Source organism: Falco cherrug, chromosome Z (genome assembly GCF_023634085.1).
Source record: "Falco cherrug isolate bFalChe1 chromosome Z, bFalChe1.pri, whole genome shotgun sequence".
Lineage (NCBI taxonomy): Eukaryota > Metazoa > Chordata > Aves > Falconiformes > Falconidae > Falco > Falco cherrug.
The window spans coordinates 21,120,646-21,140,978 of NC_073720.1; the positions used below are offsets into that span (position 1 = coordinate 21,120,646).

Below are 20,333 nucleotides of genomic sequence, written 5' to 3' on the forward strand. Positions count from 1 at the left end.
AGAGATTATTGTCTACCCAAGCACCAGTGTAATGCACACAGTTATGTCCTCTGAGAGGGGTCTCTACCCACCAAAGGCAGTGAAGAAGTGTCAATAAGATAATATAAACACTTCTTTTTTATTGATGGAGAGAAGCTGTAACCTCAAAAATGTGTTAGCTAACATGGTTTAAACAGTATGCTTATAAAGTTCTTACAGGCAGAGTGAGATGATCTCTAGGAGAGGTTAGGCTGTATCATGTTGAAATGGCATTGTGTTCAGTTTTAAAAAGCATTAAGAGGTTTTAAATCTAATCTCCAAATTTTTTATTAAAAAGTTATATTTATGCCTGCTTATATTGCTGATGGCTTCTACCATACTGAGGATTTCCTTTTAAATCTAGCTGCTGGGGTCAGGGACAAGCACTATACATTTGTTTTAAGAATTGTGAGAACAAAATTCAAATATATAATAGCTAGGGTTTGAGGGGCAGAGGGGCAAATTCATATATATGCATACATATATACACAGTCTTTCAATTTGTGAATCAGGTAGGAGCACTACTGACACTCTCAATGAATATGCAACTCTTCCATTTTCTAAAAACTTTTTTTCTTACCTTATTTTTAATCCTAGAATTATAAAGTCTAATGCCTCTTGTCATCCTCTGTGAGTCAGCAGAAATAAACCTGCACTTTACTTGTTGGCAGGGTGAGTCAGCAAGACAATTCTGCCACCCTGGGCCAGCCAGGATGTAGACAGTAAAGTAGTTTTTACCATTGTCTTTGGCTTCTGGCAGCCCTCACAGAATGAATTTTGATCAGCAGTATCCCAGAAGCAAAGCATCACCAGACTAATTCAAAATTTACCTTCAGGACCTCAAAGAGAAAGAAAAAAAGTGCAGTTATACAACTCATATTTGTCTGATTAACCAGTATCAGTTAACAGCGAGATTAACGCAGTTGCCATTTTGCCAGTCTAGATTCAGCTGTCCTTGAAAAAAGGCGGAAGCTCAAATGTTCAAGATGAAAACTAAGCCCACATGTTTTGACTCAAAATTTCAAACCTCAAATCTCTCATGCTTGCAACTCTACAGCCATATAGGGAAAGTACTTCCAAAGAGACATTGGTCTAAGGACACAGCAGTGGAATCCCATTCTTGTGCCTAAGGTTCAAATATAGCTCTGAATATTTATTTTGCTCTGCTTCCAGAAGATAAGAAAATAAGTAACTTTAAAGACAAAATGCTGGTAGGATTTGTAACCAGTTCTAGTATAAAATGTACTATTACAGAAGTAAAATATCCTTGACATTTCAGCATAACAATGCTGTCTGCCTTAAGAAGTAAAATGACTCACATGATAGCCCTGACACATGGCTTGTAAGCTGGATGAATCTGTAACAAGGATAGTTCATGATAATTTATCACAGGTGCCTTCAATGACCTGCTAAGCTCTTCCAGTGATTAAAATTGGGTCTGATTGTTTTAACCCCTTCAATAAAACATGAACACAGAGAACATCATTTGTGTGTATGTAAGACTGAGTTCTTTAGGAAAGAATTTGTGCAAAATACCAAATGAGAAAAAAACAACAAAACAAAATAAAAAACAACCCAAAATGATCTAACAAGATCAGACGTAAGAGTTGCAATAGCAATAGCAGAATTCATCTAAACTTGAAAAATGAAAGCTAAAACAATAGATGAAATAAAATCCAAACCAGTGAATTCGTGAAGTGAGAGAAACTTGGAAGGCATTCCTGGTGAAACAGGCAGAAAGGGATTAACAACCACAAATACGCAACTAAGTTCATAATGAGATATGACAGCAAAAAGTCAGGGTCAAACCAGAGTTTCAGAGAACTGTTTAATGAGAAGTTCCCTAAAACAGGGACATCTTGTTGCCAGAGATTTGTCATGTATATTGCGAACATGAACCTGGGTTTGCTATTTAAAAGAGAAAAAGGAAAATGTAACTCACTCTGTCATCCAGTTAAATTATAGCTACAGAACTATCAATGTTGTTAAAAACAAAAGAATTTGACTTTGCTTGTAAAAACTTTACTCCTTCCAAAATGACATTGCTGTGCAGGTGTTTTGGGGGCTGAAGGTGAGAGGCTTATAGATAACCCCAGAAGTGCAAGACAGGCTCTTTGGCAGAGTAGTGCAATCCAGGGTTATGGGACCATTGCTGGTGCAAAGAGGGAGGTATTAGATACGAGCATATAGTACCAAAAGGATTTGCTCAGCATCAGTATTGCTTACTTAACTATCTTTTCTTAAAAAATAATATCAGAAGCATATCACTATGAAAAAGGAAAACAGCAGATGTGAGGACACATACGTATGTGTCTATATCTGTTTCCCGAGATATGTGTGTGTCTGTATATATATGATTTGGCAAGCAAAAAAAGTATTTTTAAGTGACAAAAAATTGCTTATTTACTTAAAAGGGTAGTATACTCAAACAGATGTTGTAGTTGCTTTAGTAAATTACTTCAGTACTCCCTTATTCCACAGCTACATTTTTTTGAATACAAGAGGTAAGATCAGCTGCAGTGATTAGGGTCATTACTCAGAGTTCCAGCTACAGTCTGTGCAATCAACATAAATTGGTGATAAACAGGATCATTTATTTGGAAGCATCTGGAACATGAAACCATGGGGGTAGTCAAAAGATGAGCAAGTGCAGACTCTATTTTGCCATTTATTTTATCCATGAATATGATTTTCCTGTAAATACTTTTTTCCATCTCCTTTAAAACCCTAATTTTTGATGATTGTGTGCACTGTGCATGTGTAGTAGTAGCTTTGAAGGATGATATAAATTAATGGTGGGTTGCTCAGTGGGGAGAAAATTAAAATCTACAGCCTTTTGTCTGTGTAGCGAGTTGCTAAATCACTTCCCACATTACGACACAGCTTGCAGCATTATACATTACATAAAAACTCTTCATTAACATGTGCTGTTACTGTGTCCCACTGTGAAAAATGTGTTACATTAGTTGATCTGCTCATAAGTAAACCTTGTTATAGGAGAACATTTTGTAGTCATGTGAATAAGAATTAAATACTGAAATATACTTTATATTAGTTTATCATGACACAAAATATGAGGAAGTAGGTTGGAAGATCTCTCTGCCTTTAAAGCCTAAAACAGTATTTGTTGTCTCTTCTCCACTGTCTGTGTAAACATCTGTTCAACTTTTCTAAACAAAAAGCCTGGAAAAGAAGTATGTACTACACATCAGAAAAGGAAAGAAATGCAGTTGGCTTTGACAGGGAATTTGCTTACTTTCATTAATGCTGCACACTTTCAGCCAAAGTACATTTTGCCTAGGAGTAGGTCAGGAGCTTCCACATCAGTACTCTGTCATCTACTTCCATGACAAAAAGGCTTCCAGGGTGTGCAATGTCAGGGTGACATACTCTGTGTCAGGACCTTGCTCTGCCTGAGGCTGTTCTTAGACTTACTGCCAGCTGTTTAAGTGCCAACAGTGGTGTGCTGGCTGTGCAGGTACAAGAACACACCTCACCTGGTGTGCCTTTCTTCTAAAGAATGGCCATCAGAGCTCAGGCACAGGAGGTGCTGGGGAGGAAGTATACCGAATATAGTGCTAATTTAGAGTACAGTCTCCTTTTTTTTTTTTTTTTTTTTTTTTTTTTTAATGTAGTAAGCGCATAATTATGGTCCTGCTACACTGGTATTGGAAAGTAGTTTCAAGGTGTATTTGACAGCTGGGAGAAAAGCAGGATGCAGAGATTGTGCCAAAGATGCAAAAATTAAGGACATCCAACATGATTAATACAAATTAAGTATGCCCTGTAGCCTTCTAGACCTCCATTGTAACTCCAAGTAAAGGGACATACCTAAGAATTACAGTTTGAACCTGAATGTCTTGCCCACAATATACTTACTTGGCCATATACCATTATCCAGCGGATTTACATTTTAGTGTCAGACAATAATCTTCTGACAACAGACACTTGGTACTCTTAGCTGAAACAACACTGTATAGAAAAGGTTTTGGTTTTTTTCAAAGCTAATTCATGGACTATTAAGAAAATTATTTGTGTATTACATTAAAAATGGAATGTAATTCAATAAAGTACTCAGCAGAGGTTTCTGGATAGGAAGAAGGCTCTTCTGTGTACAAGGTAAGAACAGATAGAAATGGTTGATTAGAAAGAAAGAAAAGTCTGATTGATGAATCTCTCTGATGCCTCCCTCCCATCTTAGGTACCACACAGAATTATGTAGTTATCAATGCCGTGTCAGTTCTTACTCCATTGTGTTAGATGCAGGCCCAGAGTGGACATTATTGAGCAAGCATATACTTCCATATTACAAATATAGTAATGGATTGTCACTGAAATACTTACATAAGAATAAATGTCATCAACACACAGAGAATATTAGCTCTTACATCTTCAGCTGTTCTCTGCTTTTCCTTCTTTTTTTTATTAACTAAACTTTTTGCAAAACAATATGTCATATTTCCTTGCATAATGTTATAAAAATGTATATATTAAAAATTAGTTCAATTCTGCCTCCAAAAGAACTGGATTCCCTTTGATTATCTTTATAACCTACCAAAACTGAAATGTAGCATGTGGTTTTCCACAATGAAGTTATGGCCTCAGAAATTTGTAGTGGGGTCCTCTGTTAGGATAGCTTTTGTGGTTTGTTCACTGGAAAAGCTAGATTTATTTTCCTTAAAATAGATGCAATTCCTAGCAGACCAATGGAAACCTGTGGTGCTCTTGATAATGTGCATTTTGACTAGCCTTCTGGCTGAAAATGAACCAGAAATTTGTTAGTGTCAGACCTGTCATGCAGCTTCTGCATCATCAATTTATCTTCCTCTAAGGGAAGGTTAAATGTGTAGCCTTTCATTGCATGGTTGCATTCCTTGGCTCTGCACAAGGAAGATAAAGCCTGTCAGAAGGAAGAGGTGAGTCACTGGTATTCTTCTGTTTTCTTCAATATCAGCTTATTTCACAATCATAAAGTATTTTTCAATTACTTTGCCTTTCAATCCAAATCAAAAACATAATTTTGTATAAACAATACTTGACACATCAAATATAGCCAGTCCTGGCTGATATTTGTATATTCTGGTCTTCTGCAAGAGTAAAGCAGTTGGTATATCCCAATTTCGCTATTACATCCACTTCTTTACATCCAGACCCTTTTCTGTGGCTGCTTTGTGAAACTGAGGATTGAAGTTTATTTTGTTCATTGTTTCCCTTTCTTTGCCTCCCTCCACCCATGTTCATTACTCCTGTGTTGCTAGAACATCTTAGCCTATTCTCTATTCTGTTAATAAGCACTTGCAGTCAGCAGGTACCGCCACTGAAAATAAGCACTGCAAATTCAGTGTATGTCATCTGTTCTAAATAGAAGTGGAAATGCTAGGGGATCCACTAGATTTAAGTCCTCAATGAGAAGGACCAAGGTGCAATTTCCCCATTCCTGTCACAGGTTCATCTACGTCAGTTTCTATTTTGATAATTATTTCCTTTATTGGTTACTTTTCTTGGTTTTTCGCTAATTCTTTAATAATTATAAAGGGCTTAATGAATGCAAAACGTAAAAGCATTTGTATTAGCCATAATCATTGAGCTTTTATGGCCCTCAGCTGGAGCATGCCAGAATGATGAAATGAGTAGCAATAGTTAGAGTTTAAAAGCTGCAGATATCCAGATCATCCTCATCAGTAAGGGAGGAAAGATCCCAAGCTATTTCTTAAAGCTAGTTCTGTTTCTTGGGGCTGTGTGTGCTCCCAGCTGCTCATCAGTTCAACTGGAATCTGGCAAATGTTAGGATCTTCTTTTAATTTTTACTGATTTTATTACTAATTATTTCTAGTATAATCCTAAACTTCCAGTAACCATGGCCACAAGAAGTCTAGAATTCAAGTACTCCAGGACTCTTCTGCCTTGGTTTTGCTCAGAGTGCTTTGAGTTTTTAACCTTGGCACTGTTTTCAAAGTCCCAATCAGAAAGTTGTGTTGGGGTTTTGGTTCGTACATTTATAAATTTTGGATGGCTTCTCTCCCACTAACAGTGGATTATTTACTGGGGAACAGATGGAAAGCCTGAGGCTGCCTCTGTCCCTGCCCTTCCTGCAGCAGGGTCTGAGCGCCAAGCCCAGAGCAGCTGGTACAAAGCCACCTTCCAAATGGCCATCAAAACTGAGCATTGTCATCATATAATGTGCTCTATACAATAAGCCTGTGTAGGCCCTATCTCCATCATATCCCCAAGAGGAGTGGGATAGAAAGAGGAGATTGGAAAACTCCAAGATGCAGGAGCACTCCTAAGGCACATAACGTATCAGGATTACTGGGAATAATAAGGGTTTAGGAGACATAAAGGAGGGCATGGGGAAAGGAATGGAGCATATAGCATACACTGAAGTAAAGACACTTGGTATTTTGAGGGAGACTTCAGACCCACAGCATGGAAAAGATGGCTTGAACAGGGAGAGTGCCAGAGCTCTTCACAGACAAGGAGGGTGGGAAAGTGCTCCTGACACGATCCTATCCTCTGAAAAGATGGGAATGGCAGAGCTTCCCCTTACCATCCCTGCCTGTGTCAGGGGTTGGAGAGGGCTGTGGCATACCTTCTGACATCATAGGATGGGGACTGTAGGAAGAGGGAAAGACACCCCCCATGGCCTTAATTACAGAAGGAAAAGTATATCTTCTGAAAATGCTGGAAAGCAAGCCTTCCTGGTCAGACGTTGCCAAGCATTTGGCGCTATCACTTGCAAGTAAAGGGAGGAAGTTCAGCTGAGGACACTGAAAGCTTTTGAACACACCTCCAAACTCATAGTTGCTTCTCTGACACTCCCTCTCATCAAATACTTTAAAAAAAACTGAGAAAGTTTTAGAATGGATAATTCAGTTGCCACCTCAGATCCCAGCACTCCACTGCAACCCCTGATAGTTCAGCTAACGGGCTTTGGAGGCACCATGCTTTAGATAGAGATGGGAGAATTTTAAGGATCCATCAGTGAACTCAATATAACAGTAACTTCAAAAAATGAAACAGTTTTGGTAGAGGTTTTGTTACTTTGGTTTAGGGCTGGGGTTTATTTATTTTCCTTGTAAGATGATGCACTCCAGTTATTTGTGTACTCCTTTCTAAAACCAGAACATCAGAAGTACAGCATGTTCCCCGAACTTGCTGGAATAAATATTACACACGGTCCCCTCTGGAGCATTCTCATTAGGGTGCCTCTCTGCTGTCAGTGCACGTGGCTTACTACATAATTCATCTAAAAAGCCCATAGAAACCAGCCCCTCTAGGCATGGCAGGCATACTTGGAGAGCTCTACATCCAAACAGTGGTCCATAGATTGCAACTGTCTCTAAAAATTCATATTCCTGACATATTTACTGTATAATTATATATTTATTGAATATATTTGTTTGCTATCCTTTCTGTCTGTAGGTGACAATACACTAGAGACTATTCCAGGTTAGATTAATGTTTGTTCTGGACATGTATAAGTTAGTAAAAACGGATTCTCTGGAGTTGCAGTCAGAGTGACCCTAAAGTATACCAGTCAGTGGGTGCAACCTGAGATGTGTCTAGTACAATAAGTGGCAGGTTTGGCTTCTGCAGTAGTTTCTCCAGGGTACAATGCAGTGTTACCCAGGCATAGCTGAGCTAAGTCTGAACTCTTCGGGGAAAACACATCATGCTGGATCTGATGGCTCAAGAGAGGCAAGGCTGCTGTGGCTTCATGTCCCAGGTCCAACCAGCAGTGAGGCTAAAAATGTAGCCCCCACAGGCACGTGCACACAGTATTCACATGTACAACACCTATATAATATATACTTGGCCAGCCACACAGATCACAGACAGACACACACAGCGCTCCCACAAACAGAAAAAGCACCAACAGACACATCCTGCTCCCCTGCCTGACAGAGCAGCATGGAAGTCCACTACTGAGAATATATATTTGTGCAGATATGTGTACAGCATGGATCCCTCCATCCACTGGGCTTATACACTTAGTCTTCCCAGTATCTGCCCTTGGATCCCAGTGTCCCCAGTTGCTGGCATCTGGATGTACAAGTCTCCAGTGTTGACCCGTGGTGATGGGTTTCATGGCTGGACAGTGGGGCTGAGGCTTTCCTGGGACAGCCCTAGGAGGGGCCTGGATTTGATGTCCCTTTTTTAGAGTCCCTAATCTGGATTGTCACCTGCCTTTGCACCACTGTGCTCCTCTGGACTTATGGACATGCGCCTTTGACAGTCTGATGGCTCCCGCAATATGCCTGGAAACAGCCAGGGCCAGGATATTATTTGGGTTCTGCCACCTGCCATCATCTCTGCTCCTGCACATCTGGATGTGCAGATAAGCTTTTATCACATAATTTAATGTGAACAAGCTGGTTTCCAGAACAGTAACATCACAGCAGTGCTCCCGTATTGCTTTGTGCTGGCTACCTTGCCTACCACCATCTCAGCTACCTCAGCCAGCTGGGGCTGCATGTTTTTGCGCCCCACTCCATCATGTTGTGCAATACTCCCTGTAAGCTGCCCACACAAGCGCACACAGACACCCCACCATTCCTCACAATTGCTGGACAATTATTTGAAGTTCTTGCATTTTCAGAGGCAAATGGTCACACCTGCACACTCCTGATTTTTTCAAAGTTTTGCTCTTTCATGGTTGTTTTCAGTCCCAGACAGTCCTTCAATTGCTGGAACCAAGTTCTTTATTAAACTGATTCTTTTACAGACCTCAAACAGAATCTTATCTGAGAACTGAGGTAGCCCTTGAAGTTTGTACCTGATTTTTTCCCAAAAGATAATGTGCTGCAACATAGACCTTTTACCTACTGCTGCTTCTCTGTCATGAAGGTGCATTTCACCATGCTTGGTTATAACCAGAACTGACATTTAATTTTCTTGGCAGACTTGGAGCAGGGTAGTGCATGATACTACTGTCTTTGGTCTTTATAACAGTGTGTTCACCATTTTAAGCATTGTAGTATTTGCTTTGGAACTTATGTGCTCATGAGAGGTGAGGTAACAGTGGACAGCTTTGCCTGGGTAACACTGGTTTTAGAAGTGGCAGCAATACAAAATCTTGTTACATTCTATTGAACTAAAACCCCAATGTTTTCAGAAGAATATTTTGTGGACTAACAACTATTACAAGGCATTTCCAAGGAGCAGAACTAAATAGCTCAGTAACACTGAAGCAGGGTCCATACAGACATCTGCCACTGTGAACTGTTTAACTTTGCCTTTTGTTTCAAAGTAGGGGGGGTTTGTGTTCAAAACACAACTGTGTTCAAAATGAACTACTTTGTTCAAAATGAAATGAAAACACAAAACTCTTTTGAACATATTTTTCACATAGTATTTTGTTCCATGTAACAAAGGTTAAAAGCCTTCATATTATCTTTAACAGTCTTCTGTCATAATAGTCCAAAACACTTTTGGAGATTTACTGATGTAACTTTGTACTTTGAACCAGTAGTGGAAAATAAAGCACTGTTTCAAGATGAGCATTGCTTTAGTTAGTGTTCAGCAAGTGATCTTTTCTGACAAGGAGTATGGCAGAATGGCAGTACAGAGAGAACAAGTCTTCTGTTGATCACTGAAAGTAATGGATTGTGGAACTCCTGCATTAATCTGCCCTTCTAGTGTCTGTATATTATAAAAATTCAAGCATGTTGCAGATTGCCGGCCTACCATACAACTAGAATATGAAAGATTTACAGGGTAAATTACTATTGACATATACCATGTCACTGAGCCTGAACAAGAATTGCTGCATTCAGCTTACTGAAAACATCAGCTCTGCCTTTTCATGTCTTCAGTCTTCCTGAGGCTAAAGTTCTTTACAAGGACAATTATTCATGTTTTGGATTAATCAGAAACCTTAGTCATTTGAAAGGTTGTGTATGCAAGGAACAGCAAAATCTCTTTTTTAAATGACCTGTGAGTTGGTTTTTGAGGTGAATTCTGGGAATCAAAATCTATAGAAGCCATTGGTGTAAATGTATGTCTAAAAGAAAACATTATAGTGATAAGCATACTATATTCTTTGAATCCAAGTCCCTGCTGAGTTGAGATTGATATTTTTGGATATCAAAATATTTGGATATCAAAATATTGATATTTTGGGGGATACATTTGACTAAATTTCACAGAGTCAGTTGTATGTTTTGCACTACAGAGTCTTTTGCAAAACATAAGCCTTTGCAGTCATTATCAAGGACAAAAACTCTTCTCTTGTTGCTTAAAAAATTCTTCATAACTAGAATATGAGACATAAGCAAACCAGATAAAAAGTCCAAGAACAAAATAAGTCACTTTGCTAATGAGAACCATTTGAATACTCAAATCTGTAGTTCATAGAATAACAAATCACATCTGGCTGCAGTAAAATGAAGGGAGTTATGTTCATAAGCAAAGAAACTGATGTAAAGCTCTGGAGCGAAAGTTTGCAAAACAAGACTGAATGAATTCCCTTTACACTGATGTGACAGTATTTCGCCAGGTTGTATTTCTTCATTCATCAATTTCTTATATTTCATCTTTGCAGAATAAGCAAGTGATTCCTTCTATAAAGCTTAAAATTTTAACTGTATATTTTGCTTTTGAAACTTCTTCAATTTCCTGCTGATATAAGGGGAACAAATTGATTCCCCAAGTCATAACTACTCAAAGCTGAGTTCGAGTCCTTAATGGACTAACAACCTCTGACATTTGAGCTACTAATATTTGCAAAGTTGCTATGGTGACAAATATAATTCTGGTTAAAAAAAAAAACTCTATTTTGCTTAGCCACAAATTCCAGAACTCAGCATGGTTCCAGAAGAACATTTCTGCCAAAATGAATGCATGGAGCCCTTTTTTCTGAGCAATTGTATCTTTAGTAAAACGTAAGTGTACAGGGAAATCTAACCTCTGCTTTGGTCCCAATACCTTAGGATCACCTACTCAAATTTCTGTAAAACATTTAAAATAGCAGTGTCTGTTTCTTGAAGGAAAGATCAGGGCAGATCCAAGGGAACAATCTGTAGAACAAAATGCCTGGGTCTTGCTTCAGCTTCTATTTGGTCATTCTGATGAAATAAAACAACCCTAAAGGCAGTGTGGTCCTTCCTCTTAAATTCCTCTGCCCAGCACTGCAAACCCATCACACACGGCTTAAAGGTGCTTTGGCTCAAGCACAGGGGTCTGGGCCTGTGGGTAATGGCATTGGACCTAGGGTTACAAAGATAACTGCAGCAGTTTTCCCCCATGGCCATCCCTCTGGTCTTGCAAGACAGCTTTGGAGATTTGATCCATTTTCTGTCTTTCAGTAGAAATGGTTGTAGAGACCACATAATGATCTTTTTTGTGCATGCAATATTTTGTAGATAGGGATCTGTATATGTAGAGACAGGGAGACAGCTGTTTTATGGGAAGGGGTCACTAGTGACCCTGGCATCCACACAGACCAGCTTCCAAAACACTTGGGTGACAGATTTTTGAAGATATTTCATCTTCTCACAGAGACCTACGGCCCTGATAGACAACAAGATTCTCTTCCACGGTGCCCTCTCCAAAATGTGTAGTTAAGCAGGTTAGTTGCTATTTCAGTGCACTTTCCCTAGGCAGCCTGTATTGTCCAAGGAGAGAGAGAGATGCTCTATCTCCCTTGATCATATGGGCACAGGTGAGATATTAAGATCCTACCAAGCCCATGACTCAGAGCCCAAAGCCAGACATAGCCACAAGTCCAAAGCAAAGGGTGAGTGCTTACGGTAAGCTTGCTGCACCCTGCATTACCTTCAAGGGCAGATGCTGCTCTCAGTTAGAAGGTGGTAGCCAGCAGGATCGTTCCTGGCAGAGTCTGGACCCATGACATGGAGCTTTCCTTCCTACAGAGCAGGTCTGAGTACCAGCAGAATGGCAGCAGTCAGCAGCTGAGAGGTGATATGAGTCTGCTCCTAAGTTGCCTATTAGCTGCATCCTTTTCAAATTGCAGAAGACAGCTTTGTAAAGTAAGCTGTTTCACCACCAGCATTCAAGGTCTCATGGCATTTCAAGGCCTCAGATACTCCAGCTATAGCCATGCTTAGGGCTTGTACAATTTAAATGGAATGCAAATCAAAGCTCAAACTCAGTCCCTGACCACGGCTTAATGGACAATGCAAACATTGCTGTCGTCTTGGTAGGTCAAAGGACCTATAGTGGAACATGCTGAAGAGAAAAAAAAAAAAAAGCAAAGAAGAATGGCTTTGAAGTTTTGCTGATAAATTTAGATCTTGATTTTAAAAAGTGAAAAATAAGAAACAAATAAGCTGTTGATTTTATTTCAAAGCTCTGGGTTTAGATGATAAGGTTTGCTTTTAAATGTGAAAATATTCTTTTTAATTGTGGGAGAGTGTCACCCCTTCTTTCTAAAAATACAGGAAAAAATGTTGATGGCAGGAGAAAATATTGAAAGACTGTCTTAACAAGCAAAAGTAAAATCTGCATTGACATTAATTCTGTAATAATAATTCCTGACAGATACTCCTTAGTTTATTTGAAATCCAAAATTCAACAGAATCATGTTACTCTGGATGTCATAATCACTATTATCTTTTTTGTCTTGTTACAGTTCTGTTTGAAATTGATATAAGGGGAATTTGCTTTGCTTTGACTTCTCTCTCTCTCTCTCTCTCTCTCTCTTTTTTAAGGTCAACCCAAATTAAAACATACTCTTGGGATAATGCCCAGGTTATTTTGGTCGGTAACAAATGTGACATGGAGGATGAACGAGTAATCTTCACCGAGAGAGGCAAACATTTAGCAGAGCAACTTGGTAAGAAAAGAAATTACAAAAGCTTTATGATTGCTTGTGAGAATGCACAAAGTAATGTCATTAATTCCTACAGTACTTGTAATGAAGTGTTCATTATACATTCACTGGAGTCGTATACCACCTCCCATTTCTTTCTGAAGGCTGAGGTATGAACTGTCCTTGTTGATATCACTAATATTGTAGCATCATTAGGATATGTGTCCAGGGATGACCTTATGCAAAGCTGTAATATGTCTGTCATCTAAAAGTGTCCACAAGACTAGGGCTGGCCTGGCTCAGAGGCTGGCTTAGACTAAAGACATAGCTGAATAAATGTTCCTTATGCTGCTTCTTAGATAGGAATTACATTAAGGCCTTTGTGATAAGTAGCAAGATTTGGTGTGTGTCTGCACATATATATTAGGTTTAGATAGTTACAGCTATAGGCAGATACATCCTAGCCAGGGAAAAATAAGAAAAAAAGAAACCCACAAGAAAAAGGAGAGAAGAGACTGAAGAAACAGCTTGTCCCAAATGTGAACTAGACTATTCTGCAAGTTGAGAACATTTGGATTATGATTGCCAGTACCAATAATCCAAAACAGAAAGACACCAATATCCAACTGCTGGCAGTTCACCTACTACATGTTTACATAGGTGTAAATAACATGAACCTCTGTTTGATAAAGTCTCCCTCTAGGAGGCAACTGTTATCCACACAGAAAATTACAGAGCTGTGAACATCTCTGTTCTTTCTGTTTCTGCCCAGAAGTGATATCCTTTCATACTATGACATGTTTTTCAGATGACACTGGCCAAACTGTAATGGAAAATCTCCAGAGCACCACCATAATGCTACTACCTGGCCCATTTTTCTCTTTAAAATTTGCTGATCTCTGGAGACCATGCTCAGCAGCTGTGCAAGTCAAGCCCTAGCATCACTGGAGGCTGATTTCTGTGCTGTACTGGGCATGGGTTTGTTACTCTTTTTAATACTGACTGTGGTAAAGGTTCAGTCTGGGAACATGTGTGTAACTAAGATCACCTTGTCACTATTCCTATATAGGTGTTCAGGGGAAAGGCTGTTGTAAGAGTAACTGCACGGGAAACAGAGAGGTGGTGGCATTTCACCGTATACCACCAGTGCTGGATCTAATCCCATGCTGGTTCTTAATTTAAATATATTCTATATTATATATAGATGACCTTATTTTTTAAAAATTATTTTTCTAGTTGTACAATTGCTTGTCCTGGTAAATAATTTCATCAGAATATCTTCATATCACATCTGTCTAAATAAACATTGTGTATGTGTAAAAGCACATCTCAAAAGTATACATTAAAAATTACCATAAATAAGTCCTTGAAAGGTGACAAAAAATATTTAACAGTAGGTTATTTCTGGAAAAATTACCAAGACCTGTGAAGACCAGAGTTTCTAAAACTGTTTGCAACAAACCCAAACTGGCTACCATTGCACCTGCTTTAACAGAGGGTATTTTTCTTTGCAGAAGTACCTGTCATATTACCATATTTCTATAATCTGTTCTTCCCTCAGTAAGCATTTCTAATATTTATTCATTTTACTAGGAGCTAGGGAAGTGTATTCCAAGAAGAATGAAATCCAAAAAATGTAACTGTACCCCAAATTTAGACCAGTCACTAAAATGCCTGGCAATAAACATAAATTTGAAATGTAGATTTTGAAAATTATTTTCTTTTTTAAATTCCATAACTAATCTTAATTTCTCTTCCTCAAACTGTTTTTCTTTAGAATGATTAATGCAGTAAGTTGACAAGAAATCCCCAAGGTCATGAATTTAGCAAGACGAGAAGAAACTCTGCATGTTGTACAGTTAAGAATTCTCAGCTGTAATAACCAATGCTTGCAAAAAAAAGAGTAATGAGATAGATATCAAAACTCATCTTTCAGGCTTTAAAGCAAACTCTAGCTCCTGGGACTTAGAATTCAGTTTTTATGGAAGTAGATTATCCTCTCTTTCCATCTTTATCTACTCTGGGGTTTTCCTTTCTCAGATATACGTCCTGTGGCTACCTCAAGGGCAGATTATTGTATTGGATAAATTGTGGCTCTGATCCAGTATGATGTTTACTGTACTCAGACTGCATACACAAGTGTTTATATGTTTCCTGTACAGTTGCAATAATTTCTTAAATCTGCTCAGAGATTGTGGGAGGTGCTGTCAGGAAAAGCAAGAATGTGAGTTTTCCTGAACTGTAGTCAGTGCTCTGGCCATGCTGGACGGTATGAAAGGCATGTGTTGTGCCAGACACTTGGGACTGTCTTTTCTTTCTCTGACAGTGACTTGGTAACATCTCTTGTGGGCAAGTTTTAAAAATAATGTTACAGATTTATGTGTCCAGCAAGGCATTTTAAGACTTTTGGCCCTTTGAATACCAGTCTGCAACACTGATTGCAGCCACAACTACAAGCAAGCACAATGCACAAGCATTGTACAAAGAGCATGTTGTGAAACATTGTTCTCAAGTGTGGTTTTATCTTCAGCTCTGGTTTATTTAAGTCACTGAGAAAATGAATACATGTACATTTTGGGCTGGGTTTTCAAAAGGTCAAAAAGAGCACCAGGCATTTAACCCTCCTGGAAACATGATGTCCTGTTGATGACAGCGTTATCAGCAAATTGTACCTCTTTTGTGGCTGCTGATTTCTTTGAAAAGTGTGGCCTTCAACTTTATTAACAAGGTATAATCAATCATTTCTTTCAATCTCAGTGCTGGCTTATTTCTGAAGTGTAACCCAAACAAGCGGTTTAGATCAACCAGCAATAGGCCTTGTTATATGAGAACGTTTGGCTAAACTAGCCAAGTACCCTGTGGTAGCTCCAAGTACCTCTCCCATAACCCTAATGGAAGTTCACAAAAGAAAGAAGGAATTGTTAAGAAAACTGGATTTGACCTTGAAGGGAAATGAACAGAATGTTTATAAAGACAGAATTTGTCTCATTTCCATTTAGATTTTTTAAAATACCGTAGCTGCACGCAGTGGTAGTGGCTGGAAGCAGATGCCTTGTGAAAGGTATGCAAGGGCAAACATACAGCAATACTTTCCTAGACTGCAGCAAATTATATTTGTGTGTCTCATGAACCAAAGGTAATACCTTTGTATTCAATTGCCCTTTCATGACGATTTTTTCATGGGCTTGTCCAATGATGTCTTTGAAACCATATAAAATTTTAGCCTCCACAACATCTTCTAAATGCGTACAATTTGAGTTATCTGCTTCTGCTTTGAAACAGCCACTTGCTAGTTTTGTCTGATGTTTCTTCACAGTTGTATTCTGAAAAACAGTGAACAACTGTTTGCTGTTCCCTGCTCTGTAACACAGTTGGTTTCAGAGACCTCTAACATACCCCTCCTTTTTCTCCAGGCTGAAATTCCCAGACTATTTCATCATTCTGGACACAAAGGTTGTCTCCCACCTTAGCCATTCCTTGTCACCCTAGGCAGTACTTTTTGAAAGTGGTACAGTCTTTCTTCAGAAATTAGTTCATGGTTGTTTAACATTATAGCATACTTACAAGAGTAATGTTAGAACAAGGTGAAAACAGGCAGGATCAAATAAATTCAGTTGAGTCATGTAACTACTTCACAGGGATATCATACCAAGAAAATACAGAAACATACAAACCAGCCAGTAGACAGAACTGATTAATGTAATGTTAATGTTGACATGGGAATCACACCAAACACATTTAAACAAATTTATTCACTAATCACTACAAAAAGGAAAAAAAAAAAAAAAAGGTTTGGAACATAATATTTGTTATATTTTGTCTCTTCATAAATATTTATTCTGAGCACTACATGCATTGGCTATTGAGTGAAACCCCAATACAGTCAGCATTTACATGCTTTGAATCATTTTAGTAAAAAAGGCTTGGAACTTCTTGCAAGCAAAACGCATGCATACTTGCCAGCTGTATTACACAGCTTTTCTGATATACACATCTCACCTGAGTTCAAAGCTTCATAAATTCATAAAAGTTTGGTGTCACTTGTCAGAAAAGAAATGAAAAGAATGACTCACAGATGGCATGAATGTCTTGGTTCCTTTTATTTGTGATTTGTATGGTATATTGTGATCTACATTCTGCCAAAGGATTAACAGGCAGAGGTGTACACAGAGCTTTGAACAGACTGAATAACAGCACGTGTAAATGAAATGGGCAGTTACATATGTGGTTTGACATACAGCTTCTCCATTTATTTATGACACAGTGCTGTGCATGCCAATTCGTTATGTAATTTTATGTGTTCTTTGGTTGCTCACATGCTTCTGTACAAGTCCTATCTGCTACGTATGTGCTACAAATTATTTCAACACTCATTAGTCTTTAATTGCAAATACTGCCATTACAGAGTATGTTATATCTTTAGGATCAAGGGCCTTAAGGTTGCTGCAAAAGTACAATCCTGTCATAGGTACAAACCATGTCTATTGTGCTCTTGCTGCACCAGGTACTAGGGGAGTACTGCAAGATCTACCCCAGATATCTGGCCACCTTTTCTGTACGGTTCTGTTTGTCCTATCCCACCTTTTTTGCTCAAGTTAAGACTCTGGTAAATATAGCTATTGTATCATAGAAATGTTGGCTGGAACAGTTCAAGCTTGTCTTCAAGAAAGCATAGTTATTGTGGGAACACACCCTTGAGGACATCTGTTAAACATAACATCAGGGGTGGTAAATAAAATTGTCTTCGTTGTGGACAAACACTCTGAAACCAGAAGGTCTTCTTGATCACCTGGTGAAACATCAGCATAGCTCTTGTCTTGTCCACAGTATTGTCTGTGGAATTGTGCTTAAAATTTGCTAGCTAGTGTGTCCTCTTGATGTCACATTTTTCTCTGGAAGATGAGATGGTGCAGAATGTTTGTCCCTTTGCATATGGGTCTGCTTTCTGGGTTTTTTTCTTCCTTATTTTTTGAAAGCAGGCATAAACAAGTGTTAATAAGTATTGATGAAAAAGCTTTTATGGAGCCAGGGCAAGTGGGAGGCACAGAGGGAACAAAGTCAGTAATTCAGGCTGTTTATGTGTTTGAAGGCAGCTATCCAAACTGCTCTGCATGCATTATAGCTCCCCAGGTGAACAGCAGCACCATGTCAGTGTTCTGGTTGGCCCCTGCTGCTCGAGTGCTCTGTGAGGGCTGCCGAGAGCTTACCAGCTTTCTTTGAGTCAATACTATTGGGAAGGAGATAGATAAGGGAAAGAGACATAATGTAAGGACAGCAAAGGGAAAAACTGAATTAAACACAAAAATGGCATTTAAATTAGAACATCCTGATGCATGTTCCACAAACATTGTTCGTATGTTCAGGCAGCACTCTGGTATTTTGGATTTTCTCAGCCTCAGTTCTGTTCTGCCTCACCTATGTTCTTGCCTCCTGGGCTTTGTCATATCTTTGCAATAATCTGCTCTGCCTGTCTCATCCAGCAGTACAGATCTTCACGGGTGGTGGTGACGTGAAATTCTTTGAGCTCTGCTGCCCTGAGCATCACCAGAGAGTTGCCTCACTTCAGGCTTACACTCACATGGAAAATCTCTTCTCTCCATTAATAATGAGCAGTGGAAAAAAAAACTGAAGAAAGTACTAAAAGGCATAGGTCTCAGGCCCTTATACACAAGCATTTTAGAAGCTTAGGGTGTCTGAGCATTATTAGTAAAATAATTGCAAGATGAGTCAGGAGGAGAGGAGAGGTCCACAGGGGGAAAGGTCTGCAAAATATTCCATAACAAAATGGAAAACAACCAGAATTCAGGTATTTTTTCCAGGCACACTGCTAGGAAAAAAGCCCCATATCTCTGAAACTGTTCCACAGACAGTGTTACTGTTAAACAAAACAAAACTCAAAAAAACCAAACCCACCACTATAATTTATTGGGATCTTTTGCATAAGGTAGCACTCATGTAGGGAATTGAATCCCCTGCGTAGGACAATTAGTTGCTGTCCAGATGGCAACAGCACTGTTGCAAGGGTCTTTGCAATGGTGTCTTCAGCTGCATCAAATGAGACTCTGAACTCCTGTTCTGCTGAATTCTTGTAAACCAGCTGGTCCTATGTGCCCACTACATACCATGATCCTGTGGCACTGATTACTTTAAACTGTGCACAAAGCATCTCTTAACTGTCTTAGCTGGCTTCAAAGGACCATTCTGTGTGACCATTTCTGCATATGCCAGAAGAGTATCCAAAGACCATCTGCAGCTGAATCCACACTACAGCAGCGACTGCCTGGGAGGAGCCCACCAGCATACCCTGTTCTCTACTTGGCATGTTTGCCAATGCAGTTAAGAATATAAATAGTTCCTATCAGGTTGCCTATGCACAACAGGGGCTGTGCATGCGACAATCTCCAGAACTGTACAAACAAATTCCCACCTGTACAGTTCCTTTAAAGAATGAAGCACATACTTTGTTGTGGAGGCAGCTGGGAGTTCAGTCACTTTCTCACAGGTCAGTGCATTCTCTCATCTGTGCAGTATCTAGCTAGGGAGGTCGTGGATCACCCAGGCAATTAATGACTAAGTTGATGGGTTGTGTATACAGGCATAGCCTGATACCCAGCTACACCTGTACTGTAATGGCAATTTCCTTCTTTTATCAAAATCATCACTGAAATTCCACAGATTTCATCACAGTAGTAGTGTCTATTTTTTATTGTATTTGAATAAGCATGTTTGTGCTTGAACATTCTGTAAGCCTCTATTTTATCTGGAGAATGGATGCTTCTCAGTTTTTCACAGTGTTCTTATGCAGAACATCCTCACCATGATGATGGGCCTGTTTTCTTGATCCTGTCCATGTTACAGTATTTCCTGATGTGGCTGTCCTTACTTCTTTGTGATTTTCCCTTTCACTTCCTGCTTTTCTCTGTCCAGATGTCTTACCTACTTGTCATATTTGCCACTTCATGACCATCTCATGTGCCAGTTATTCTGCCTTCCTATTGGTAAAAACTACTCCCCTCATAAATGTCTTTAAGATTCGTCTTCTTCCTGTTGTCTTCTCCAAGGCTTTGTTGTGCTGTTTCTCAGGCATTCTCTCATTGTCCCTCAACCCTCCTGCCCTCTGGTCCTGCCTGTTCCTCTTTGGAATGGCTGCTTTCCTCCTGCACTCTGTGGAGTGGAAACTAACAGACCACGATGCTGTGCTACAGCTGCAGCTGGGTTTCACCACAGAGCACTGAAAATGTGGAGGATCTTCCTTCCTTCAAGCAGTCCCCAAGGGATCTGAACAGTCTTCTCCTGTGTGGAGCTCTGAAAGAGGGCTGAAGCCACCAACAAGTGAGGCTACACTGGCTTTCCCCATTTTCCTTCTAGTTTAGAACAAAGGAGATGTGATTCAAACCTCCTTTCAGTATATAATTTCTGTAGATGGTCTTTCATTATGTACAGTTTTCCTGCTTTCCAGAGAAATGTGGAAAGGAAAAGTTTTCACAGCAACTGTGAAATGTAAATATGTTTCACTCATACCTGTGAGGTTATCTTTACACTT

The 20,333-nt window shown here is 39.3% G+C and overlaps 1 protein-coding gene across 1 annotated transcript in view; it reads left to right on the forward strand.

Annotated features, from left to right (window-relative positions):
* RAB3C (RAB3C, member RAS oncogene family) overlaps positions 1-20,333 on the forward strand; it is a 137,595-nt gene that overhangs the window by 107,437 nt on the left and 9,825 nt on the right. Inside the window, exon 4 of the mRNA XM_055699565.1 lies at positions 12,690-12,814. Coding sequence (XP_055555540.1) covers positions 12,690-12,814 — 125 coding nt within the window. The remainder of the gene's footprint in view (positions 1-12,689; positions 12,815-20,333) is intronic.